The sequence below is a fragment of the Zeus faber genome, assembly GCF_960531495.2.
Source record: "Zeus faber genome assembly, chromosome: 20".
Lineage (NCBI taxonomy): Eukaryota > Metazoa > Chordata > Actinopteri > Zeiformes > Zeidae > Zeus > Zeus faber.
Genome location: NC_137207.1, coordinates 19,475,970 through 19,503,047, shown reverse-complemented (window position 1 = coordinate 19,503,047; position 27,078 = coordinate 19,475,970). Strand labels below are relative to the sequence as shown.

The window sequence follows — 27,078 nt, the reverse complement described above, 5'->3', positions numbered from 1 at the left end:
GGTCTATTAGAAAGGAATTTTCTACTTTTTATTTTATTTTATTTTTGTACTTTTTCCTAGGACTTATTGTGTGCTATCACCGGTTGCGTTGCATTACATTTCACTGCATATATGTATGGAAGTATGTATATGTATGTGACAAATAAAAATCTTGAATCTTGAATCTTGAATCTTGAATCTTGCCATCTGCTCCAGGCTTGTTCCGCCTTGCCACTCTCAACAATCAAACTGGCATGTTTTCAATCCCATCGCCTGTGTCTCTGTGTCGGAGGGCCCTGAAAACGCCACGCGGATGGCGTGTGGCAGGCGGAACTGCCACAACAGTATATAAAGAAAAAGAAAAAAAAGTAAAAAACCCCATATGGGTATTAGCACTGTATGAGTATACTCACAAATACACTGTTACCATATCACCTGTAATACAGTCTGTAAATGCAAATTTTAAGCATTTATGTTCAATTCAAAATTAATTCCCTCTGTGATGCAGGAGAGTTCAGTCAACAAACCTCTCCCTCCTGTAACCCACCTGGGAGGTAAGTGCACACAGGGCCAGTTTAACCTAGATTCGTAGAGAGAAGTATTGAACCGGAATTGGTTCATTACCACAATGAGTAAACAGAACACAGAGGTAAGTTAGAGGGAAAATAATTGTATTAAACACACATTCAAAATAATGCGCCCCATTCCACGGAAAGACAGCTGACCTGGCAACTCTGAACACCGGCCCTAGAGTGTTTGTTTACTCTCAGCTTGTTGCTGGATATGACCCTTGATTCGCTCACCTGAACTTTGCAATAATGGGCTTTCACTTACATTATTGGCTCCCAGATTTCATTTTTATTTTGTAGAGCGTAACGAAGCTGTTCAGGGGAAATGTATCGGAGTAAAAGTTAACTTTTTTGGGGCTATGTAAATGTAACCAAGTAAATGTAAAAGTCGACAGAAATGTAATAACTCAAGTAAAGTACAGATACTCCCAAAAAATACTCAAGTACAGTAACAAAGTATTTGTTCCGACCTCCAGCATATGATTGGCAGCTTATTGGCTGGTACCATTAGGTTATTCATGGGTTGTGGTTCATCTAATGATAGAAGGTTAAAAATGCAATTTTTTCAAGTGAAGGCCCACACTCACTGTAATAAATACTCATGATAATTAGGATATCATTAATGATGATATGTCATCAGTAAAATTGAGCAGTATTGCAAACACTGAATCAGGAACCTTGAGAAAGCATCTGAAACGGCAGTCCGTGTCTCTATGTGTGTGGGCTACATATCAGCACTAGTGCTGCTGGTTGTTATTCGCCCTTTCCTTGAAAGGCTTGTTGTGAAATTTCCTCTTGCCTAATGTGTCATCATGAAACCACCATCATTAAAAATCGAGCAGTATTGCAAACACTGAATGAGGAACAATGAGGAAAAATAATTTTACAAACACTGCCGGCAGACAACCTTGTTCGCTTTTGAACTGGGCACACCGAAAGAAAATGTGTATCCTAAAGTATTGTGCCAAAATTATAAAAATATTTCCTGCAATCAAAATGTTCGTTCCGTTTCAATTGTCTTTTGAGGTCCTGCCCCAGCTTCAACAGTCCTAACACGCTGATGGCAGGCAGATGAAGACTTGGAAGGACTCCTCAATCCAGGTGCTCAACATGGGTAGCTCGCCACCCCCTCGTCAGGGAGAGGATCCAATCCAGAACCCAAAGCTATCAAAAAACCCAGCCTGTATAACATAACACAGCTTATATGGCATAGGCTAATGTTATTTAAACTCATCTAACCATAGAGTTTAATTTTGTCAATACCAACTGACAATACATCCTTTCACTGCTTGCCCCATGAATTTAGGATAACTGTTATATTGCAATGTTAACATATGATATGTCAACTTCACTATTATTATGGAACCATTTGAATTGAATATGATTGAGAAAACAATTACCAGTTAAAGCGTTAAATACGCACTACATTTGAATAATGTAAGTAAGACTAAAGAATGTAAAAATAAATGTCCTTGTTACAACCCTGACACTTGGGTTGGGAACGTAGTTGATCCATATGGATCGTCCCCACGGTTCAGCTCGCATGTGAACCGCGGATCAATTGCAAAATTTAACCATCATAGTGAAATACTGCTGTTAATCTTTAAAGTAATAAATCCTTTTTTTCATTTTTTTTTTTTTTTTTTTTTTTACCTGTGCTGTCAGCATGCTGGGCATGCAACACAGAGTATTTGTGCCATTGCATTTAGAACAGAGTTAGTCTGCAAGTGGAGTTCAACTTCTCAACCTGCAATGCAACTCTTTATTCATTTTTTAATCATCAAGAACTGCTCCAATTACTCTTTCCTGTGGACCACCTGTGGGATGGCAAGAGCACAGTTTTTGTTGTATAGAACCCCCCACTATAAAAAACAACAATTAACAACAACTAATCACTACTCCAAGAGGGGGAATCACCACGAGTAAGACAAGTAAACATAGAACCAAACAACATGTACATTTTAAAACATAAACATAGAAACAAACAACATGCAATTTAAAAACATACACATAGAAACAAACAACAACATGCACATGGAAAAACATAAACATAGCAATTAACAACAACATGCACATGGAAAAACATAAACATAGAAACAAACGACATGCACATGGAAAAACATAAACAAAGAAACAAACAACAACATGCACATGGAAAAATATAAACAAAGAAACAAACAACAACATGCACATGGAAAAACATAAACATAGAAACAAACAATATGTACCATTGTAAAACATAAACATAGAAACAAACAACAACATACACATGGAAAAACATCAACACAGAACCAAACAACATATACATGGAAAAACATAAACATAGAACCAAACAACACCATGTACACGGAACAACACAAACATAGAAACAATCAACAACATGTACATGGAAAAACATAAACATAGAACCAAACAACAATATGTACATGGAAAAACATGAACATAGAAACAAACAACATGTTACATGGAAAGACAAAAATATAGAACCAAACAACATGTACATGGAAAAACATAAATATGTAACCAAACAACAAGTACAGGACATGGAAAAACATAAACATAGAACCAAACAAGTACAGTACATGGAAAAACATAAACATAAAAACAAACAACAACATGTACACAGAAAAAAAGTAATAATTCTATAAATCTCAATGCACAGTTGCAGTGAAAAGAAGAGACAAGACAGATTTTGCTGGTTTTCACTCTGAAACAGTGTTTGGTTCACGGTACGTCGCACTGTGTTGCTGCTACTTGACGACATGTCGTGACGCAAATGTCGCTGCTATACACCTGCTCGTCCGCCATATTGGAGCGGTCGAGATTAAGCGACTGTAACTCGCCTAATTCTGAACCGAGTTTTCATGAAATTTAGGTTGGGTTTTTTTTATGAGCGTGAGAAATTGAACATGATACTGGAATACTGGATAATGGATTCAGTTACTAGGGGCATATTTTTCTCACTCACTACCATGACTGAAGGAAGAAGGTGTGATGCGTGCCTCAGATTGCACTTTCAATTAAACTGAGTTTTGAATATTTAATGTATTTTAAATTTGTGTTTAAAGATTGGATATCTTGAATGTTGTTTTCATTTAAGGGCATGGGTAAAAGTTCCTTACTCAAAGTGTTTTACAGAATAAACGGAAAGCAAAGTTACACTTCAATATACATTTTTTTTTTTTTTTTTGCTGATCCGAAACCGTGAGTCTTGTGACCCGTTGCACCCCTATGCATAACCCATGAAACCAACTATGGCAACTACTATTACTATACCACAACAACAGGACTCCTCCACACAGCCCCTGATTGGCAGTTGCATGTTGACCTGGGAAAACAGCTGACGTTCCCCCAGCACATTGCATCAACATCTCTCCAGCCAGACATGATCATCACCTCTGAGGCTTCAAAACACCTGATCATGCTGGAACTTACAGTGCCCTGGGAAGAGCGCATTGAGGAAGCCAACGAAAGGAAACGTGCCAAATATCAGGAACTGGTGGAGGGGTGCAGGGGCAGGGGCTGGAGGACATTCTACGAGCCAATAGAAGTTGGCTGCAGAGGCTTTGCAGGACGCTCTCTCTGCAAAGTCCTAGGCCGTTTGGGCGTGACAGGGGCGGCCAAGAAGAGGGCCATTAAATCCGCAAGCGAAGCCGCAGAGAAAGCCACGATGTGGCTGTGGCTCAAAAGGGCAGATCCGTGGGTTGCTACTGGGACGCAAGCCGGGGCATGATCAACCCCGGCTGGGTCACCTGGGGGAGGGTGTCTGATGTTGCGAGACCCGAAACACCCAATGATCTCAGGATACATCACTGAAGATGCGTCCCAGTGCATCCAGGAGATGTTTCTTTCAAGTAACTATCCTTGTTCATCCTGTGTAAATCACACACACACACACGAACACACACACACACACACACACACACACACACACACACACACACACACACACACACACACACACACACACACAGACACACACACACACACACACACACACGAATATTCGTGTGTGTATTTCCTTTTTTTGTTTGTTTGTTTGTCTTTACTGTAGAGTATAGTACTATGTCAAGTACACGTGACATCATCACCCCGTAACTCATGATTCTCTGCTCCTGCAGTACTCAGTCGCACGGTGGCGCCCCCCCCCCCCCCCCACGCGGGTGAAGAGGGCGGGACTTGGGTTGTTTTACCCCAATAACAATCGATTATTCCACTTTGAACCAATGAGCTGGTTTGTGAGCCAGGAAGGCGGGACTTTGGGCGGTTTTTGTGCGCCAATAAAACGCTGACCGGCGCAAAAGCTGGACCTCTGAGTTCAAATGAAATTAAATCAATTGAATAGAGAATAAAATAAAGCATGTGATCACTGGTGAAATAAAATGAATTCTCATCGCAGGGAAATGGTTCTTGCAACGATTGGTTTTCCAAAATGGGTTACACTCCCAAACATACTAACTTGCAGAGTGTTGAAATAAAACCCATTGAGTGAGGTGAGAGGAGCCGTGGAAGAGCAGCAAGGCATCAATGTGGTTGTTGGCTTAACAGGAAAGGCCTGTTCAAATGACGGCCCGGGGGCTACAGTATATTATGTGGCCTGTGCATGAACAAACACAGGCATCTTGAATAAGACAGGAGGTTAGTAATAAAATAAAAATAAAACACCACAAACGTTGGTCCAAAACTAGATCCTTCTTCCCTGTTTCAACATATATTGATAAATTGTCAATTTTACAATATGTATCTTGCTCATAGTTAGATTACAATAACAAACGATAGTAAACAATAACAAATATATCGCTTGGCATAAGCAGCATTAAACGATATGAGAGAGTAATACGTGTCTGTCGGCATTGGCCTGTGTTGATTACAGGGACAAATTGGAGAATTAACAACATTGTGGTTTGACTGACTTAGAGTAATACTTGCGAACAGTGGCAATAGGAAGTGGAAATGAGAAAGGGATGTCCCTCTCCTAGTGTTTAAAGCCCCGCCACTAGATTGTGACGGAGGGAGTAAACAAAGCTAGAATTATAAACGGGGGTGGCATCCAGCCATTATTTGGGGCGTTTTTTGCTAGTATTTTGTTAAAGGTTTTACATTTATGCATATTATAGTATTTTATTACTTTGCATTCATTATAATATTGTAGCCTTTACTTTGTTGTTTAAATTTATCGTCACTATGTAACACGATGTTTACGGTGTACACTTAACAAGTCCAGCTAAAACTCTATGACTTTTTATTTTTATTGTTTTGTTTACCTACCCTACCTAACCTCAATACAATATTCAGATAGTCTTAATATTGGACTATCTGATGGTCTGATCTTAAATATACTTCCTGAGTAAGATATGTCCTGTGTATAAAAGATTATAATAGATTAACTGACGTTGGGAGCAAATAGTAGGAAACCTGGGTAAATATTCCAGGTATTCAACGTTTTGGGACAATAAGTAAAAACCAAGAAGAAGGAAAAGAGCACGAGTGTTGCAGATCTTGAAAAGATGAAAAATTAGTGAAAATAATAATAATATACACCTTTATTAAACCGGGGGTACTCTAATATATATATATATATATATATATATATATATATATACACACACACACACACACACACACACACACACTTATGTATATATATATATATATATATATATGAATGAGAATATATAAAAATAATTTTGCTGTGGACCCCCTGCAAGTTCTTCAAAGACCCCTAGAGGACCACAGATCCCAGTTTGGGAACCCCTGTGTTAGAAAAATAAAATGTAAAGGCCAAACTGTCAATGTATTCTTAATTATTAACCTTCAGTTTTAAGTTGAATTTTGGAAAATGGCAGGTCTTGAATTCTGCCAGGGAGGGTTTTGTAGAGGGACACCATGTGATGTGGTGGAAAAGTGTCAAACGGATGCTCTGGGGGTTCTTCAACCGCAAAGCCACAGCACTGCACGACGACGCGACCACGCTGCATTTTTTGAATGCGATAGGCAGCGCGTACGCCATTCCGGATAGATCACGAATATAAAATACTGCTGCGACGAGGGACGGGGAATGGGGTCGCGGAAAAGTAATAGAGATACGATAAAGCACATTCATTTTGCCAGCAGCGATTCTATAATTCAGTCGTACGTGAGGAAGACCGTGTTGCTGAAGACTTTTTTGAGAATGTTGAATAGTGTTTTAGTTTGACTTTGGCTTGGTGAGAGAGAAAATGTAGACACCCGAACGAGTAAAACCATTAGGATTTGAAGACGGAAGACGATAGGCTCACGATAGTTCATTGCATCAGCAGAAAATGTTCAAACTCTTCACACAGGTTGATGTGGGGGCACGGTGACAACGTGCACCTGACGTACTTCACCGGATTCCTCCAGTCGCCCCCTCCCAAAGGCCAAGTGTAATTCCAGATCTGCGATATCTGGTACAGAGGTGTAGATGGAGTGAGTAGGATACCAGACATCGAGATGGGATGGATGTAACCATGTGATCATTTTGGGAGGATTGTGGAATACACAATAGGCCGGCTACTGTAGCGGTGGTGGAAAAGTACTGGAAAACCGCACTGGAGTAAAAGTAGAGATATCTTACTCAAAAACGACTCTAGTAAAAATAAAGTCACTCCTTGGAATACTACCTGAGTAAAAGATAAAGAGTCATGCTGAAAAGAGTAATCATCAAAAACTGCTTGCGGTAACCTTGTCCTGTGGACGACCTGTGGGGTGACAAGATTTTGTGACACAGAGCCGCCACCATTACCACACCTTCTCAAGGAGGCGGGGAAGTTGCATCGCCGCGGGCGAAAAGAAAGCTCCGAGCGCAACCCACTGCAGCCACACAAGACCACAACCCCAAGCCCCGGGCGCTCGCACGGATACCGGCGCCGAGCGCGCACGACGTGGGGCCAGCCCCAAACGTCAACCCTGACCGGGGCGGACTGAGCCCGCCGGCAGAAAGGCCCAGACGGCCAGTTGCGCAGCCCCTCCACGACCCGCCGGAACCCGCAGGCCGGAAACCACCCGCCGCCGGGGGCCAGCCGCCAGGATCTGGTCGTCCCCCGCGGACGACGACTGCGCCCTCGCGCCGACCCGCCGGCGCCCCGCCACCCTGGAAACCCCGGCGCTCAACCTTTGCTGTTTGTGTGTGCTGTTAAAATTGCGAGGGTGTGTGGGGCGGGGGTGGTGAGCCATCCAAGCATATCAAACCCGAGTCACTCGCACCCCTCCCGCCCGCAGGCCCCGGTCTGGCCGTGCGTTGTTTGTAGTGAGATTTGTGTGGGTGTGTAGAGTATGTGTTCTAACCCTAATAAGAGTGAGCGTTCAAATTGCAGGAAGGACGAGAAGCACGTCGGGGCATGATCGCGACGAGCAGGATCACATTTGCCCGCCACATCCCCACCCGCATAGTTCACACCCCGCCCGTCCTGCAAACCCTCGGCCTATTGTGTGGTGTGTGTGTACTGTACTGAGTGCTGTACCACCCTCCCAGCACCCGACCCTGCAGCAACCAGCCACGGCCACAGAGCGGCCCCCCATGCGCCCCTACTCAAGTGGAATGGAAGGATTTTAAATATTCGAGGAGGTTGTGAGGTCGCGGGCCCCGACCCCGCGGATGGGTCGACCCCGCACGCCTGAGAGGCAGTAAATAGATCTTGAGGAGAGAAATGCGGTCGCGATAATGAGTCAATGTATGTTATTTAGAATTGGGGTTTTATGGCCCTTTATTCCTTTGGGGACATGGTAATTTGCCGCTACATTCATGCATTTTTTCCACCCTGCGAATACGGAGCGGCGGAGCGGAGGCGAAGACCCCGCAGAGCAGCGCGGGTGAGAGGTCAGCCCAAATAGAAACGTCGTTTTTTTGGGGTGAATCCATAATTCATACGATCCCTTCCCCTTCGCGGCGACCTCTCTCGTGTCCCCTACGGCCCCCGCTGACTCCTCGAGCGCCGTAACCACGGCAACGCGTCCGAAGGGGAAGTGGAAGCCGTCAACAAAGAGTCGTTTTGTCGGTCTTCCCCGAGAGTCTCAGCGGAAGTAAGTAAAATAAAACTAAAATAAAATGTTGGATGTAAGATTTTGTGTCTATACAAAGCTTTCGTTTCCGCGCCGTTGATATAGTGATGGACGACATGAAGCAATGTTTTTACTCTCAACAAGACGTCTTCCTGTTTCCATGCGAGGGTATTTCGGTCCACTGTGGGATGTGAAACTCAAGACCGTTTCGGGGGTCAGCGTGATGACCTTTGCTGATTTGTATGGGGTGGAAAAAAAACAAAAAACCTTAAATACATAAATTCAACAATAGAAGGTTCTAAAGGGAACCGTGGCTCGGCTGCTCCGAGCGCTCCAAGGAAGACTAGATGTACCAGTGGTGGAAAAAGGAGCGGAGCGCCGCACCTGAGTAAAAGTACAGATATCTTACTAAACAAAGTGTTAGAGTAGCCGATATTAAAGTATCAAAAGTAGTTGTATGATATTAAATGTACTTTACTTTGTTGCTTTACACTACTGGTATTTACCACCTCTTGCCTCCAATATACAAACCATGAAAATATATTCAGCGATGTTGGTCTACCAGAAAATAAGCTGGGTGGAGACAGCCAAATAGCTGTGGAATATAGTGCACAAAATATAATGCATTTTTATGACTTTGCTCATCTACATGTTATTATGGCTCATCATAGAACATCATGATGTTCTCTGCAGACTAACACCATGGGCTAGAGCATCGCTCAGTTGTATGTATCCTGAGATGCACTGCCCTCTACTGGCCAGCCCAAGCAGTTACATAGGTCAGAGAAAACACTGGGAAAGCCGTAGAATTCCACACACAAGCTCTGGGTAGGACTCGGCTACATCAATATTACGAACTTCGGGCAGTTGCAAAGTCTCAGACGAGGGGGTCCAACATGCTGCCTGGCCGGCGTCGTTCAGGGTGCGTGATGACAACGCCGTCGCGACATTGGTGCGCCATGCGCAATTATTTGATGGGAGGAACAGGGACTTGAACCCGCGACAGCAGCATTGAAATTCAGCCTATGGGCCGTCACGCCCCAAGGCCTCCTCCACCCCCGGCTGTGGTCTCCGGGCACTTTTAGATCTAGCGTTGGGGTTCTGTCTCAGCATCCAACCCCCAGCACCAAGGCTCATCTTCTCATCATTGGATTCAACGAACAGGACGTGGATGGAAAAATCAGGACTTGAACCCGTCATGTAAGGCGACACGTGTCTTCTCCCAGAAAATCCCCAAGGGACAATCTTAAAGGCGGACTCGGGGTACCACCCGCGGCGTGCCTCCCTGTGCCACACACCGAGACTTCATGAGGGCGGTCGGTCTCCTCCAATTATTTGACTCTATATAAAAGTCTGGACTTGACCCGGGTCTCCGGGCGCTTTCGGACCGCGCCCTCCGGGTGCCGGCTTCAGAGAACCGACCTGGCGTTGAAAACTCAAGCTTGGGTCGCGGAGTCTGAGCGCACGGGGGTGTCTCCGCCGATCTCATCTCATCCATGGAACAATGGCGGCGACGGCAACGTCTGGATCTTCACCCGTGTCCCCTAAACCGCTCTGTGCGCACCACTGCACCGCTCATTTTATGTCAAGGCATTGGTGCTTTTACTGTAGATAGACAGAGACAGATGGACGGACGGACAGACGGACGGATGGACAGACAGATAGACAGACAGACAGACAGACAGACAAATAGATATACTGTAGATAGATAGATTCCAGACAGACAGACAGACAGACAGACAGACAGATAGATAGATAGATAGATAGATAGATAGATAGATAGATAGATAGATAGATAGATAGATAGATAGATAGATAGATAGATAGATAGATAGATAGATAGATAGATAGATAGATAGATAGATAGATAGATAGATAGATAGATAGATAGATAGATAGATAGATAGATAGATAGATACATACATACATACATACATACATACATACATACATACATACATACATACATACATACATACATACATACATACATACATACATACAGAGAGATAGATACTGTACAATAAACATAAATAAAATTAAATAAACAAGAAAAAAAAAAGATATATACTTTCCTAACTGTCCTCAATAAGGATCCACAATTCACATATGATGGAGTTGACTTATTATACTTCTTTTACTAAAATACCCCCCCCGCCAAATAGTTTGAACTGTCAAAATATATCTATCAAATGATATAATTTTTTTTGTAGCTAGTTTGAAATAGAGAGAACTGGATTTGTTGACCTCAAGGCGTGGAGGTGAAATTTTGTCTGTTGTCATTATTGTTATTTTGTCATGAACTTGACAGCAGTTTAAGGTGAATGTTGAACTAACTTTCACATCACAATGTGTTCCTGCTTAATGCTCATTTGTTTTAAGAGAAACCTACTTAAACCTATCAATTTGGGATATTTTCCAATTTACAGAAGGGCTGGACCCCTAATAATAATAATAATAATAATAATAATAATAATAATAATAATGAATATATAATTATAATAATAACAACAACAACAACAATAATAATAACAACAATAATAAAATAATAATAACAACAACAACAATAATAATAACAACAACAATAATACAAATAATAATAATAACAACAACAATAATAATAACTATAATAATAATAATAATAATAATAATAATAATAATCAATCAATAAGTCATTTCTAATTAGATTACAGTGTCTCCCGTATTGGCAGACTTTCTATATGGGGAAGTGAATATGTCAGCATCCTTCATTAAGATTTTTAACAGAATATATTATGAAGGCCAAATCTTCAATTTGCGCTCAAGAAAAATGCAGACCCACAACACTATTTTTGAATGAATTTAATATTGCAATCTGCATTTAAAGGACACTGAGTTTGAAAAAAAATAAAATAAAAAAGAAGAGACAGACGGCTCGACACAGAAAGCAAAAACAAACCTTAGACCTCTGACCTCACATCTCTCTGGTCCTTAAAAAAAAAAAAAAAAAGACTGCTTTACCCACGTTGTTTTTTTTTTGCGCAGTACCTCACATGGATAGGGAACAAACAAAAACAAAACAAACAAAAAAAAAAACTGGGGTTTTTGTTCCTGTTTCTGGGACGTTGACCGTGTTGCTGCTGTATTTACATTCTGTATCTGCAGGAAGTAGGAATGGAGGAGACCTGGGGCACATAGCGGCCATTCCAACGCTTGAACCCGGGTTCAGGCTGGTTTCACAGAAAAGCTAAATATATATATACATATATTATATATATATATATGTATAGAATACTCCTGGGCTGTCTAAACTTGCCAATAAAATGTGTGTACATGAGTATTTTCATTTTTTCTTATGTTATGAGAAACAGTGCTTCTGGTTTTATATAGTGCCGTGCAAGTATTTGCCCCCTTCTGGTCACCTCTATTATTGCACATTTGTGACATTGATTGAATTGTTCCAGATCTTTAGACAAATTGTAAATACATGTATATATCATAATTTCAATTATTTAAAAATATATATCATTTGATTTCGACTATTTGATTTGATCTGATTTTATTTAATGTAGATAAGTGACCAAACACAAAATGTGAAAAAAGTTATCGGTATTTGATGGCTTCCTCACATGAAATGCAGTTAGAATTAATTACATGAAATAAATGAAATTAAAGTTAAAAAAACAATATGGTTTTGTGTTCACTCCGGTTCCACATTTTTCTACAGAGCTGAAGCCATTCAACGTGACAAACACAGAGGCGTATGATAGTACAATAATAGCAGCGAAGCGGGCAAATACTTTCTCACGCCACTGGAATTGACTTGTTTGTTTTTTCATTTTACAGAAAATCAAACTGATAAAACAAACAATTCATTTTGTTGAAACTCATATTTTTCCATTGTAGCAACGCTCGCGTTGTCTATTATGGGATACTCGCCATTAAATGCGAATGAATACCATTCTTTACTTACTGACAAAGAACTGTGTATTAAGTATATTTTAGGAAACGATATAGATTTTAAATGATTTGATATGTTCACACATTGACAATAGGTTTGTTAAAACCTCCACGTGGCGACACAAATAATAATAATAATAATAATAATAATAATAATAATAATGATACTAATAATACTAATATGAATCTAAAACAGATTCTTAAATATTCTAGTTTCTTGGCAAAAAGGTTGAATTACGTGTGCTTTTTAAATGTGCAGCCGTTTTAGCAAAATACTTTCTGTCTTCACTCTGGAGTCAAAAAGGCAGAGAGTGGGAAAGTCACGAGCGCCGCCTCTGTGCAGTAATATCCACCTGAATCTGTGTTTAGAGCGTTCACTGCATATTCTGTAGCTTCCTCCTCCTGAAATCAGAGTTTCCGACGCTGTTCTGAGTGTCACGCATAAACATGAGCATCTAACTGGAGAGAAAAAACAACAACAATAAAGGGTTTCTGAATCATCCTCCAATTTTTCCGAAGTCGTCCATAAATGTCAGAATGCACATTTCCATAAATAATAATAATAATAATAATAATAAAAAAAGATATATATCTCATTAAACATTCCCGCGTGAATGGACGGTCACCCCACGGTTACATAAATACATTTACAATAGCTACAGATTATTCAGTCCAAAAATAACACTCAGATATTACATTGAATCTTAACTTAAAAAACAGGAACGGTGTCAAACACCATATTGTCAAAATAAAAAATGGAGACGCACGCCTGGATAAAATAATTAATATACAAGTTGTGAAATATACATTAATATTATGACTTTTTTCTTTTTATGGAGGGAGTTTTAGTTCATGGAAACAGGACGAGTGCATAGCAAAATAGAAGATCATCTGAGTGAGTTAAGGAAACATACAGGCACTGGAAAAAAACAACAGAAACAGCGTGTGCTTAAGGCAAGTCTCATTTGAAATTGGCATAGTCTGAGAAAATGTCGACAAAGTCTTGTACCACCCTGTAGCAGAAGTCATACTGCTCCTGCCAGAGGAAAAGAGAAGAGCAACAAAATGGAACAAAAAAATAAGTGCAACGCAAAAATGTGCATCTGAAGTCGCGGTTTTCACAGGACATAACACATTTTGTTTAGAACTAATAACAACTTATAACTTATGTTTGTATTTTTTAATTTATTTTTTATTAAAAATGTTTTAATTAAATAAAAAATAGATAAATAAGCAGATAAATAAATAAACAAACAAACAAATAAATACAATTTAATTAAAGTAAAATAATTTAAAAAATAAAAATAACTTATAACTTCAGTAGAAACAAGCAGAGAAAGCCTGTAGAAAGGGTTCATCATATGGGTTTGATTTGACAAATTCTGGCATAAAATCTTGCATTGCCCGAAGAAAATAATATTTTGTATTAATTTTATATACACTTTTCGTCTCACTTATTAAAATATAATATTTATTTTATTATATATATATTTACATCTTTTTTTAAAGTATAGTATTTAATTGATATAAAAAGGTTTGTGAATTTCTAGAGATCAATTTTTCTTCCAAAGACCCATTTTGGCGTGGTAAAAAAAAAAGGTGGATTTTGCCATTTCTCTCTTATTTCTTCATTGAACTTTGCATGTTTGCATTGTGTTAAAAACTGAAAACCTCGATAAACTATAACTCATGCTATGTGAAATAAATTGAAACAACAGAAACCTACCACGGTTTGGACCATATGAGGCCTCTGCATGCGTAAACTCTTGACGGTCTGGAAGACGTCCAGCAGCCCCTCGGCCTTGACGCGCTCCAGGATGTTGCTCAGTGCAATGAACGTACCGGTCCGCCCCGCCCCAGCACTACGGCACAGATATGATAAGATAAGATAAGATGAGATGAGATGAGATAAGATAAGATAAGATAAGATAAGATAAGATAAGATAAGATAAGATAAGATAAGATAAGATAAGATAAGATGAGGTAAGATAAGATAAGATAAGATGAGGTAAGACATTGTAATGTAAGATAAGGTGAGATGAGATAACGTACTGTCAGGTAAGGCAGGATAAGTTAGGATAAAGTGCAAGATTCAATAAGGTAAGGTTAGGGTCTTTTCTTGTTGAAACATTGTGTGGCCCCTTATAGAGACAAATGTAAAAACCTTAATAACCATTTAGAAAATACCAGCAGGAAAACAGTGAGTAACATAAACAATTGTATGAAATATTTTGTTTATTCCACTACAAAAAAGAATGGAAGTATGTGGGAATGGAAGCGGTAACATTGCCTGGTGGCTCCTAAAAAGGTAAGTTAAGGTAAGTGTCATTTAGAATGATTTAAATGTATATTTACTACAACACAGACAATTAATACTATTATATAATTATAGAACCCAGAATCGCGATTGTGGCGCCGCCCCCGGCGGTCGCCTGCGCGAGCGCCTCCGTGCGTCGCAAAGACATTCCACTGCAGATTTGTATGAATGTGTGTTCATACAAATGACAGAGGGTTAAAACCCGTGTTCACCCCTCAAAGAGACCCGTCTTCCTGTTACTTTTAAAGAATGCACAGGTAACGTCATGCCATTTGAGCCAATAATAAATAAACAAATGCATGAATTAAATAATTTGGCGATGAAATGAATACATTTGGCAATAAATATATAAATACATTTTTAGTTTTTTTTTAAAGGACGGTTTTTAATTCTAGTATTAATAGCCTTTTTTTATAAAAGACAATTGTTATTCATTTAAGGGGACTTTATTTGATAATGCCACATTTACTTATTTCAGGGCACTTTTATTTCATAATACTACATTTCTACGTGAATGGGGCGTGGCTATCTCACAGATTCCGAGCGCAAGCGCAGAGAGACGGGGCAGGGAGCGAGCCGGTGACCGTGGAGGGCCACCACCCAGTTCGGCCTAACCAGCCGCACCCTGTACACCACGTCCAACAGCTGTTCCAGCACAGTGCATGGGCCGGCCCAGCTCCACTGGATCCACAGCTCGGGGGAGAGGCCCTTCTTTCTCTCCAAGCAGTAGACAGGTGCAGGAGGTGTATGGGATTGGAAATGTGGCGTTATTAAATAAAAGTCCCCTGAAATAAATACATGTGGAATTATGAAATAAAAGTCCCCTGAAATGAATAAAAATTGTCATTTGAAAAACATCCTTTCGAAAATAAAAAAAAAAAAAATAAATAAATAAATAAATAAATAAATAAATAAATAAATAAATAAATAAATAAATAAATACTTTTTTTAAATTTATCTAACAATATTTACTCATTTATATATTTATATTTACATTTATTTATATATTTATTGCCTCATTTATTTACTTTAGGATATATTTCATAGACATTTTTTTATTTATGTATTTATTTATTTATTTATTTATTAATTTCTTTAATATTGACTCAAATGGCGTTCCATAGTAGTAATAAAAAAATTATTCACGGCGAGGGAATGCCTGGTGAATTCAAATGAAAACCCTGGGTGCCTTCCATAGACCCAGAGACCCGTCTCCAAAAACGTGCAAAAATGACTTAGTTCTCGCATGAAATCACCTGCAGTGCACTACGATGGGATGGTTGCCAGACTGCTGCTGCTGCCTTTGCACCGAGGCGATGATGTCGATCATCCCCTTGCCCTCGGCCGGGATGCCGATCTCCGGCCACCCGTGGAAGTGAAAGTGCCTGATCAGCCTTGTCTGCTTCTCCTGGGAGGGTAAATGGCATTATCAAAAATCCACCATCAGCGGTAGAAGACGCACACAAGGAAGATTGCCGGTTCGATCCCCGGCTCCTCCTGGTAGCGTGCTGATGTGTCCTTGAGCAAGACACTTATCCCCCTAACTGCTCCCCGGGCGCCGCTACATGGCAGCCCGCTGCTCCGAGATACCTCAGTTACAAGGATGGTGAAATGCAGAGGAATGCATTTCGTTGCCTCAGTGCTTGTACTCTGTGCAATGACAATTAGTTGAATCTAAACAAATATAATCTAATCAGAAAAGTTCCTATGAAGACGCAACTTTGCGTACTGGCGGTCGGAGGTCGAATTTTACTTACCGGGCCGAAGGTAAGTACCAAGTCTCTCAGACTGAAGGTGTCACACACGGTGTCGGCCTTCAGCTCCACTGAGTAGTCTCCATAGGTGACCGAGTCCTCCGAGGGCCAGTACTGGAAGCACTTGTCCTGCAACCCACGCGGGTGATCAAAGCTGTCAGACAAGAAGGTGAGTACCGACTCTCCCTGTGCGATACGGCTCGACACCGTCGCGTAAGATGTGTCGCCTTCGACGCGTCAAGTCGTTGCCCGACGTCCATGTTCTCCACGGGTTTGCGATCACGACAGACGGTGAAGGCCCTCGGCCCCGCGTGTTCATTTCGAAGCAGCTTCCTTTTGGTGGATCTTTTTTTGTATAATGGAAATGTGGATGATTCAGACTGGAAATCATCATCGACTCCCAGTGGGGAAATTTTCTTTGGTATTAGGTTGGAGACGGTTATGTTCAGGTGTGAGGTTGGAAGTGGTTAACTTTAGGTATTAGGTCGAAATTGTCAAGTTTATGGGCGAGGGTTAGGCTTTTGGGTTTAGGGGTATATCTAAGGTTACACACACACACACACACACACACACACACACACACACACACACACACACACACACACACACACACACACACACACACACACACACACACACACACACACACACACACACACACACACACACATTAGAGTCGTTAAAGGGTGGACACAAATACAGACCCCAAACATCAAAAATATAGACACTAACACACATACACACACACACACACACACATAAAATAAAATAAATAAATACATAAATAATAATAACAACAAAAAAATAATAATAACATATATTGTAATATTGTAATTAATAATTCTAAAAAAATAACACTCTACTCAGAATGAGACAGTTAGCGGCTGCAGGGTTAGGGCTAGGGTTATGGGTTCGGTTGGTAAGCGTTCCAGGGGTTCGAGGGGTAACCTCATTATTGACGATCACTATCACTGTGCGGCTGTGCTGACCTGCTCCCTCTCCTGGAGCTCAGTGAGCATTACAATGGAGTGGCATTTCCACTCCCACACCATCCTCCAGAAGTCCTCCACGGTGTGCGACAGCGCGCCCTGGGTGGCGATGAAGTAGTCCTTCTGCCTGTAGCCCTGGGCAAAAAAAAACGCAAGCCAAAAAAAAAAAAAAGCACCGCTTTTACATTCTATTTACATTCTATTTACATTCTATTAAAGGTACAGGACCGTTTGAGCCCGGGAGTTTTAACGTTCCCTTGAGCAAAAGCGGCCGTAAAAAAACAACAAAAAACGTAAGATAGCGAGCCATTCGAGGTCGTAAAAGGTGACAGCGCTTACGTCTATGAAGGACGCGTTGATGTAATCTGTGAACTCCTGCCCCCGTCTCATGGAGAGGATGACCCTGTTGAAGTCGTCTGGAAATGCACGGCCAACGCGGCCATTCAGGGCAGAACAGAGCGGCTCGTAAGTGGTTTGAACAGAGGATCTGATAAATACAAAGCTATTTACACAACGCTTTATCTCCAGAGGACAGTAGACTGGACGTATTTACATGTCTCTACATCTCTTTCTTCCCTTACATGGTATGATCTGCAGAACTCTGTTCTTCTTCATGTTGGCCGGGAGGTTCCCCGTTCTCATGTTCTCCTTCATGATCCGCATGTTGGTCAGTTTCTGTTCGGGAAAGAAAGAGAAAAAACAAAAACAAAAAAAACAAAAACAAAAAAACATTGTTGAATTGTTGTCATTGTTCAACATGAAAATGTACATCGGCGGAATAAACAAATTGTGATTCTGATGAGAGCTCGGAGCGGTATGTTCATTAAACTTCAATTGTTTGCAAGCCTTAATATCAATTAAAAATGGGGGGTGGGGGAGCGCAGCACACCCCCGTAGCGGTTGTGGCCCTAAACAGCCGCATTAGGCCGCTTATGCTACGGGGCCGGCCCTCACTGCACCCACTCTGAACTCGTCCTCCAGGCCCAGCCGGTCCAGCGGTGCAGAGGTGTTGTGCAGCTTGTGCAGGTGTCCTTCCAGCGACGACACGTCCAGCTCTGTGTCCCCGTACAGGAAGTACTCCAGCAGAGCCTGGTAGATGAAAGAGTACTGCATCTGGGGGGGGGGGGGGTCAGGATATACACACACAGGTACACACGCACATGCACGCATGCACACGCACGCATGCACCCATGCACACACACACACACACACACACACACACACACACACACATTAGAGGTGTTAAAGAGTGTACACAAACACAAAGACCCCAAACATCAAAAATATACACTATACAACAAACACTTATACACATACACACACACATAAAATAAAATAAAAAATAATAACAAAAAAAATAATAATAACAATAATAATAACAACAACATACTGATATGATATCGTAATAAATTATTCTAATAAAATAATAATAATATATAGTCAATAAATTGAAGTCAATTAATATCTAATAATATATACTATACCATATTATAATGGAATATATAAAAAAATAAAATAATAATAATCATAAATCGAACAAGCACAAGCATGCACACATCCATAAACACCGTCACACACATAAACTTACACACGCACGCACACACACACACACACACACACACACACACACACACACAAAAACACTCCCAGAAAACGGAAAAAAGAAAGTGGAGAAATACTGCTTTGCATTAAGTGTGAAGAAGAACTGAACGACGGCCGACTCACATCCGTCTGGACCAGCTGCGAGCGCTGCTCCCGGATCCTGGAGACGAAGCCAAACACATCGACCTTCTGCTCGGCGTGCATCATGTCTATCATGCCGTCGATGACGATGAAGGTTCCCGTCCTCCCCACGCCAGCGCTGAGAGCGATCCAAACCGCAGGAAGAACAAAAGAGGAACAAAAAGCCCCCGGAGGGATTAGGACTAATGCCGACCAGAGCCTCAACAGGCTGGAGGAGAGGGGGAATACCACACTCAACTCCTCAATACGTCTGGTAAACATGTTTGCCTCCATGGAAACAGAGGGGATTTTGCACCGAGACATTTTACATCTGTTTCCCAGGGAGACGAAGGGATCAAAAATCATTTCCTTCAAAGCGTCTAATCTCAGAACAGTGCTGGTTATTATGGCACGGCCCTGCGGAGTACTCCGTTCTGATTGGTCGATAGTTGGTGAATGATCGCCGCTGACCTCCAACCATTTCTGTGTGAGTGTCCCGGTGATGATCTGGACGCGTATGGGTTGTGGGTTATTTTGCGATAATGATGATGTGGGCAGGGTGCACATTACACCTTACCTAACCCTTAACAGCTAGAATGTATTGAACAGCGGCCTGGCATTCCCGCGACCCACCTGCAGTGCACCACGATGGGCCCAGCGAAGGCCGGATTGACCGCCTTGACCTTCTTGAGGAACTTGAGCATGCCGATGGGGGAGAAGGGGACGCCGAAGTCGGGCCAGCTGGTGAAGTGGAGCTGGGTGACCGGCCGGGGAGCCTTGGAGGCGTCGTTGGCCTGCTGCAAAGTTGGAGGCCAGATCAACGACGAGGAGGCGTTTCGCCACGCGCAATATGACAACGTTGATGCTGACGCTCGCAGGCTTACATATTGGACGCAGAACTTGCGTATGGTGTAGTCCACCAGGACGGTGAAGTCCTCCACGGCCACCCTGACGTTCCCGTAGGTCCAGCAGCCCTGGTCTGGCCAATACTGCGAACACTTGTCCTGGGAGAAGGAGGAGGAAAGTCGTGACTGAATGCAATAAAAGAAAATAACATGAAAAAAGTGGACGGAACGCACCGTTCAATAAGGGTAATCTGAGCTTCCGGAGTCATTTCAAGAACTCCCCTTTCAAGTAGATGAAGCCACTTAAACGGGCCGCTTCTCCGAAGCCATGAAGGCGATGAAATCCCAGCCTGTGAATATTAAAGTCTTCCTTTTTTCGTTTTTTTTTTTTTTTTTTTCCGTCAGTCGCTCTACATTAGCCTGGGTGGGAGTGATGAAAGCTGTGAATGGGAGCTCGCAGGCTAAATATGTTACCGCCTTAGGGCGCTCGGAAAATCCCCATTGTGCAGCCGCCGTTTTGACGGTGTGCCTGTTCTTATTATTAATCTTCGCTCTCTTTCTTTTGTCTCTTTTAAGTGCTCCGACTCGCTCACCGCCCCTCCGCTCTTTTCCACCGTGACCCCCGTCCGGGGCAAGAGAGAGGACGGCGGGGGCTGAAGCGGAAAAAGGCAAAAACCGTGGCACGATGACTCTTTTCTTTTTTTCTTTTTTTTTTTTTTCCAGGGGGAAAAGTCGCAGTTTGCCTGAGAACTGAATTCAAACCATCCAAAAGGAAATGCTCAAAAGAGTCAAAACCAACAACTTACTTCTTTTCTTTCCTTCAGGTTGGTCAGCATGACCACGGTGGCTACCTTCTGCTCCCAGATCATCCTCCAGAAGTCCGCCATGGTGTCCTCTTTGGGACCTGAGGGACAAACGGGAGGCAAGAAGGATGAAACGCCGCTACGTTACACGACTGACCTTCCATTCCCGAGGAGACATGACCTGACGCTTTACCTTGTGCTGCGATGAATTTGTTCTTTTCTGTGTAACCCTGTAGTAAAAGAAACAACGAGAAATTATGTTATGATCTGAAAATCACCGAATGCACTAATAATCAACCAATCACGACAGCTCTTTAGTATAATGCACTGGAGAGTGATGACAGCTATCTCAATAATACCTATACCAATAATTTATCCTGTGCATAGAATCACATATCATATATTATGCACTCATATTATTATTACTTACTGCATATTATGTATATTTTATGCTATTTCTGTTCTGTATTTTTGAGTATTTCTGTATATTTGGCTATTTTTATTTTATGATAATTTTAATGTAATAATATATAAAAACGTTTTTTTTTTTTTTTTTTGGTATTTTTACTTTTCCAGACTGTTTTAGCGTGCTAATTGTATATATATATATATATATATATATATATATATATATATATATATATATGTATATAAAATGTACCTGGTGGAATAAACTAGATTATGAGGAGGTTTATACAGTAGAGGAGGTTGGGTCATACCTTCTGATTAATGCCATAGCGCAACTTTGAAAACACAAAACAAAAAAAAAAACAATCCAACAAAAACTAAGAAGCCGGCGCGGTAATCGCAACTTACGTCGATGTAAGAAGCGTTGACATAGTCTGAACAGGGTTTCCCATCCGGTCCCATCCCATCCTGAGTCAACACCACTCTGGAATGGTCATCTGACAGGCAAGAAAACATCCAAAAAGGAGGATATACAATGAGGATCTAGCACCGACTGCAGGGAAGTGTTTCGCTGCTTCATTGTCAATGAACTTGAACTGAAAGGGATGTTAGTCGGTGGTCAGATTATTATTTCATTTGAGGCACGGGGGCCGGGGAGTCACAGAGAGTGGAGAACAGCGGATAAAAAAGTTGTGCAAATAGTACGTGACCTGAAAGTGAATGTAGGTCTCGACCAGTGCGGTCCACTCACATGGAAGGATGTTGGGGTATCTGTTTTTCTCTTTGTTGTCCTCCTTATTGGCCTCCTCGCAGGTTCCCTGGACCGAGCCCCCTGGCAACGACTGCAACACAACCAAGCGGTTAGGAGCCGCACAAAAACCCTGTTTTTTAATATTTTATTTATTGCTGTTGTTCTCTTTCTTCAGAAGGACCCTAAGGGTTGATTGAACAGTGAAATGCTATTGGCCAACCCCCGAATTTCCTGGCTCAGTTTGGGCATCCCTCCGCTTTTGACATCATCGCTCTGAGGTATTTAGGGCTAAACGGACGCGTCGACATAAACTACAGACTTTGATCGATCCGACGGTCGGTTATTCCTTCCTGGGGGGACGAGCCGTGCCAAAGTCGTCGCCATCCGAAACTGATTGTTCGCGGATGGGAAGGTTTAAAGAATAGACGACTAAGTGTCTTGAGGAAAGGCCTGCATACGGCCCCAAAATTGCTCCCAAAATTGTGAGACCGAAAACATGACTGCAAAATAGAATTTTGTAATCTGGATGAACTCCCATTGTGTCCATATTTGCGGTTGCTAGAAAAGAGAAGCTTCTTATCGCTGAGAAAAGTCGGTCACAGGACCGACAGAAGCGACCCTGTCCTCATTCCCTCGCCTGTTCTCCGTGGTCTTCCTGGAGTTTTAGGAGAGAAATCTTACATTTAAAAATAATATAGATTTAAAAAAGCGACATTATCCGAGACCGATATGAAAATAAAAAAGATCACATTTTTCAAAGCGATTCAGAACAGGATTTCTGCCGTTCATTGTATTCTGCAGAGCGTTTCATTCATTCCTCTGCGCCGCCACTTCCCCTGGCCGACCGCGGTAAATATACCTCCACTGTATGAAAAACTTGCACTTCCTCTCCGCAGCCCGCACCGCTTTGAGAGAATTGGCGGCGCTGTGTACGAGAAGTCCCTGACTCAGTCAGAGCATGCGACTCTGACTGACTCGCACCTTGAATCATTCTTGGAAAAACAGACAAAAGGTTTTTGTTTTTTTTTAAACCACGTGTGTTGAGACGAGTTGCTTCTCTAGTTCACTTGGGTCTATTTCTGTCCCTGGGAATCTGCTGCGCTATACCGCTTCCACCAACATATGATTATATATTATATAAATGTGCGTAAACTAAGCCCCTTCCATAGACTCATTAATTATCATTCAGTGTATTCTGTATATTAGGCTCATGAGCTTGTTTTTTAAATTGTTAGGCTTTTTTTTATCTTACTTGTCTGTCTGTCCGTGTAAAGCAATGCACCAACCCATACTAAGACCAAAAAAATAAAAGGTTATTTTATAAAAGGTTTTATTATTATTATTATTATTATTATTATAACTACTAATACTAATACTACTACTACTACTACTATTAATAATAATAATAATAATAATATTTTAAAAATATTATTATTACTATTCCTACAATCTAACCCCAAATAACAGGTTCTACTGTATACCAGATTAAATTTTAAAAACCAAGATTTTCCGCTGAAACGGGGACTCACGTTGTACTCCTCCCTGAAGAGCTTGCCGTCGTCGGCCGAACGGAGCCGGTACTCCTCCTCCAGGTGGTCCACCGGGATGGGGAGGTAGACCTTAGAGGCGGAGGGCGAGCGGGGCAGCAGGACCACCGTCTGCTGCTCTGTGGGGGCGGGGCGAGAGGGCGGGGTGTCACTGGCGCAGTTCCCCATCGAGGTCTAAGCAAGGGGTAATGTACAGCCGGCCGGTCGTCACCGCATTATCCCAATAACCCACGACGGGGTGATCAGCACAGGGCCGCAATCACTCTCAACGGGGGTTAATTTGCGTTGATGACCGGCTGGCTGTATCTTGTCAATGCTTATTGCACGGCTACTTATTAATAAAAGAAAATATATTGATTTTCAAGATTCAATATTCAAGAGGTTTATTTGTCACATACATATACATACTTTCATGCGTATATGCAGTGAAATGTCAATGCAATTTGAAATTATTTGAAATGATTTCTATCTAATATGCCCAGTTTAAGAGCTTCCACTAAATAAAATGGTTCACAACATCGTAGCCATCACTGCAATAGCATAGAAAACTATTTGCCGTACAAAAAAACCTTCTCCCTACATTTACTGTGATCAATGTGAAATTGGACATATCCGCAGTCATGAATAAGATCAGCGGTTCCATCCAAAGAAATGTGACGGCCGATTGCCACTGTTGACCAATCAGAATCGGGTATAATAGTAATAGTTAACGCAGCGGTAGCGACTACAGTATTTTCTATCTGCACACCAGCACAATAATCTCCATCTTTCATCTCTTATAATGAGTTCATTTATACTGTACTGTTGAGCGTAGAAAAATACAGACAAGTTAATCGGAGAACGGCTGGGTTAAGGAGCGGAGCGGGTTCTTCTAGTTTTTCGAGATCGGGTTTGATTTAGACACGGAGCAGAACGGTGATTGTTTCCAGGGTTAGAACAGATGCTTTTTCCCCTCCTGACGGTTCTTCAGCACTTCCACACACCTTCAGCACCGCAACACAAACCCAGGCACACGTACACAGGCAGTCGTAAAGCATAACCAGTCACTAGAACGGAGATCAAAACAGGCGAAAGGTCGGCGGTTGGCGAATTTGTGCAGTAGGTTTAAAAAAAAAAAAAAAAAGAAGAAGAGCACCCGCATGTGTGTTTTGTTAGACCGTTTTGGGTTTTTTTTGAAAAAGGAAGATTGAAAGAATCCTCGAAGATTCCTGGGTTAGTGCAAAAGCCTGACACCTCCGCGCTGTTATACCTGACCTGGAGGGGGAGCTGTGTATAAGGACTCAGCGCTGTATCCAAACTCTAAAACACACACACACACACACACACACACAGGCACCACACACGCGCGCACACACACACACACACAGGCACCACACACAGGCACACACACACACACACACACCCACACACACATACATACAGTGATGTGATGCCAACATAGTTAAGAATCTTACATCTTGACACTTCATTAATCCAAATAAAGGCGTTAAAAAGTGAAAACACATTCAACCTTTTGTGTGTCCTTCCTGTTTCATAGCATGGCCCCACTCACATACCCCTGGCACAGTTAACGGCTTTTAAATCCATTTAGCAGAGCAAAAAATAAAAAAAAATAAAAAAAACACAATTATTATTATAGAGTTGTTTTTTTTGGGTTCCCTGTCGAGCGAGCCCGGGATTCCATTCCAATCAGAGGAGCTGAAGTGGCCTGGGCCGGCGGGACGCGATCCGAGCCTTCCATTGTTTCGTGCGAGGATAAAACGCTTCCTAGAGGCACGGCTCGTGATGTGTGGCTTCCTTTAAGCCGCAATAATCTGCCGCTGCAGCTCTCGGGGAAATGGAGAGGACTTCTGGCAGCAGATCAACTCTAATAACGCTGTAATAACATTCTGTCCTCACCGACGCCCCCGGAGCACACACGCAGGTATGTATTCCACAAGGTACTCCCACAACGTATTTGAAACAAACAAAAACAAAAACAAAAAAACGACTGTGTGTGCTCAACTAACGCGGCGACGCTTGAACGGCCGTTCATCGCAGTTTTCATCTAGAACAGCGTTTCGCTGAAGGAAGTCACAGGCAACCGCAGAGCTGCACCGGGGGCCAGCCTGCGCCGAGCAGATCAACAGGAGACGTTTTTTTTTTTTTTAAGTTTCTCTTTCTCTCTCGTCACCAACTCATCAATCTCTGTGTTTGTCCATGCTCTCTCTCTCTCTCTCTCTCTCTCTCTCTCCCTCTCTCTCTCTCTGTCTCTGTCTCCCTCTCTCTCGCCTCTGTCACAATCCGTGATTCCATCACTTTCTCTGCCGCGCGTACACAGTGTTACCTTGTTCTTCCAGGATGCCATTCGGTACCTTCTTGTCGACCGTCGTCAGGACTGCTTTTCGCTGGTTTCTTACCCTACGAGGGGGGAGGGGTGGGGAGAAGAACAAAATAAGCGAAATATTGGTTTCATTTTTCAGGTCCAGCTTCCAGATATTTAAAATCCTTTGGATTATTTTAGACCGAGACTAGACCTAGACACAGTCCTACCATTTGAAGCTTGAAAATTTGCTCTTTCTCATTAGCCGAGGTCGTGGAAAACACAAATACTCCCAGGATCCAGCGTGTCACCGGGCTTGTTCTTGTCTCCCGCGGGTTGTCTGTCTCTCTGTCTCTGTCTCACTCCTTCGCTCTCGCTGCCTGTCTCTCTGTCCGTTCCTCAGTCCGCCCGTAGCCACTCTGCCTCGGCTGCCTCTGCCTTCAGTGAGAGCAGCGTGCGGGAACCCACCCCTTCACTTCCTGAGCCGGCACGCCTCGCTGACTAAGTAGGAAGCACGCTGTCACCCGGCGCTCCGCCCCCCACCCCCCACCCCCTCTGCCACCCCTCCACCCCTCTGCCACTGCTCCGCCCCTCTGGCTCCGGGCCAGTCAACCGCCGTCCCCGGGCTTCACCTGAGGAAGTACCAGGCGAGCAGCACGGTGATCAGCAGCAGCAGCGACAGCACCAGCACGGTGGGGAGGACGTAGGGGCTCGGGGCCTTGGCGTCTTCTGGGGGACGAGCAGGAGAAGAAGGGTCACAGGGTCGGAGGTCAGGGGTCAACAGCACCAAATGATTCAATTTTGTAGTTGAAGTACAAAGAGTGCGACTGTTGACATCCGTTTATTATTCTTTTGATAAAATGATCATTCATTAAATTTTTTTTGCTATGTGCCTGTGTATGTGTGTTCACCACGCATGCTCCTATACTGTATATAAATGCGATGCTGAATTACACTTGTCACTCATCTCTCATGTTCATCTCTGGCTCAAGCACTGATTTAATAACCGGCTTGGTCCGTGTTTTGTCCACGGGAGATGAGTGTCGGGGGAGCGCGGCAGTAACTCGAGCAGTAAATGAGAGGCTCTGAGTGCAGCGGCGGTGCCAGGTAGCTGTGGTTATAGGAGGCACAATG

The 27,078-nt window shown here is 42.4% G+C and overlaps 1 protein-coding gene across 4 annotated transcripts in view; it reads right to left on the bottom strand.

Moving 5' to 3' along the window:
• Positions 1 to 11,393: 11,393 nt before the first annotated feature.
• The window catches only part of ptprea (protein tyrosine phosphatase receptor type Ea), a 63,233-nt gene continuing 47,548 nt past the window's right edge, over positions 11,394 to 27,078 (bottom strand). The window contains exons 4-22 of one of the 4 annotated variants that reach the window (XM_080021862.1): positions 26,577 to 26,673; positions 25,969 to 26,042; positions 24,897 to 24,941; positions 23,625 to 23,761; positions 22,096 to 22,186; positions 21,753 to 21,841; positions 21,130 to 21,166; positions 20,940 to 21,037; positions 20,173 to 20,292; positions 19,922 to 20,085; positions 19,292 to 19,427; positions 18,530 to 18,679; positions 18,148 to 18,241; positions 17,906 to 17,982; positions 17,567 to 17,701; positions 16,581 to 16,706; positions 16,080 to 16,231; positions 14,233 to 14,368; positions 11,394 to 13,542 (exon numbers count right to left, since the gene is read on the bottom strand). In XM_080021862.1, coding sequence (XP_079877988.1) covers positions 13,468 to 13,542; positions 14,233 to 14,368; positions 16,080 to 16,231; positions 16,581 to 16,706; positions 17,567 to 17,701; positions 17,906 to 17,982; positions 18,148 to 18,241; positions 18,530 to 18,679; positions 19,292 to 19,427; positions 19,922 to 20,085; positions 20,173 to 20,292; positions 20,940 to 21,037; positions 21,130 to 21,166; positions 21,753 to 21,841; positions 22,096 to 22,186; positions 23,625 to 23,761; positions 24,897 to 24,941; positions 25,969 to 26,042; positions 26,577 to 26,673 — 2,033 coding nt within the window. In that variant the 3' untranslated portion in view covers positions 11,394 to 13,467. Of the gene's footprint in view, positions 13,543 to 14,232; positions 14,369 to 16,079; positions 16,232 to 16,580; positions 16,707 to 17,566; positions 17,702 to 17,905; positions 17,983 to 18,147; positions 18,242 to 18,529; positions 18,680 to 19,291; positions 19,428 to 19,921; positions 20,086 to 20,172; positions 20,293 to 20,939; positions 21,038 to 21,129; positions 21,167 to 21,752; positions 21,842 to 22,095; positions 22,187 to 23,624; positions 23,762 to 24,896; positions 24,942 to 25,968; positions 26,043 to 26,174; positions 26,300 to 26,576; positions 26,674 to 27,078 lie in introns of those variants that run through there. The other 3 variants (XM_080021863.1, XM_080021865.1, XM_080021864.1) reach the window with 3 other exon arrangements.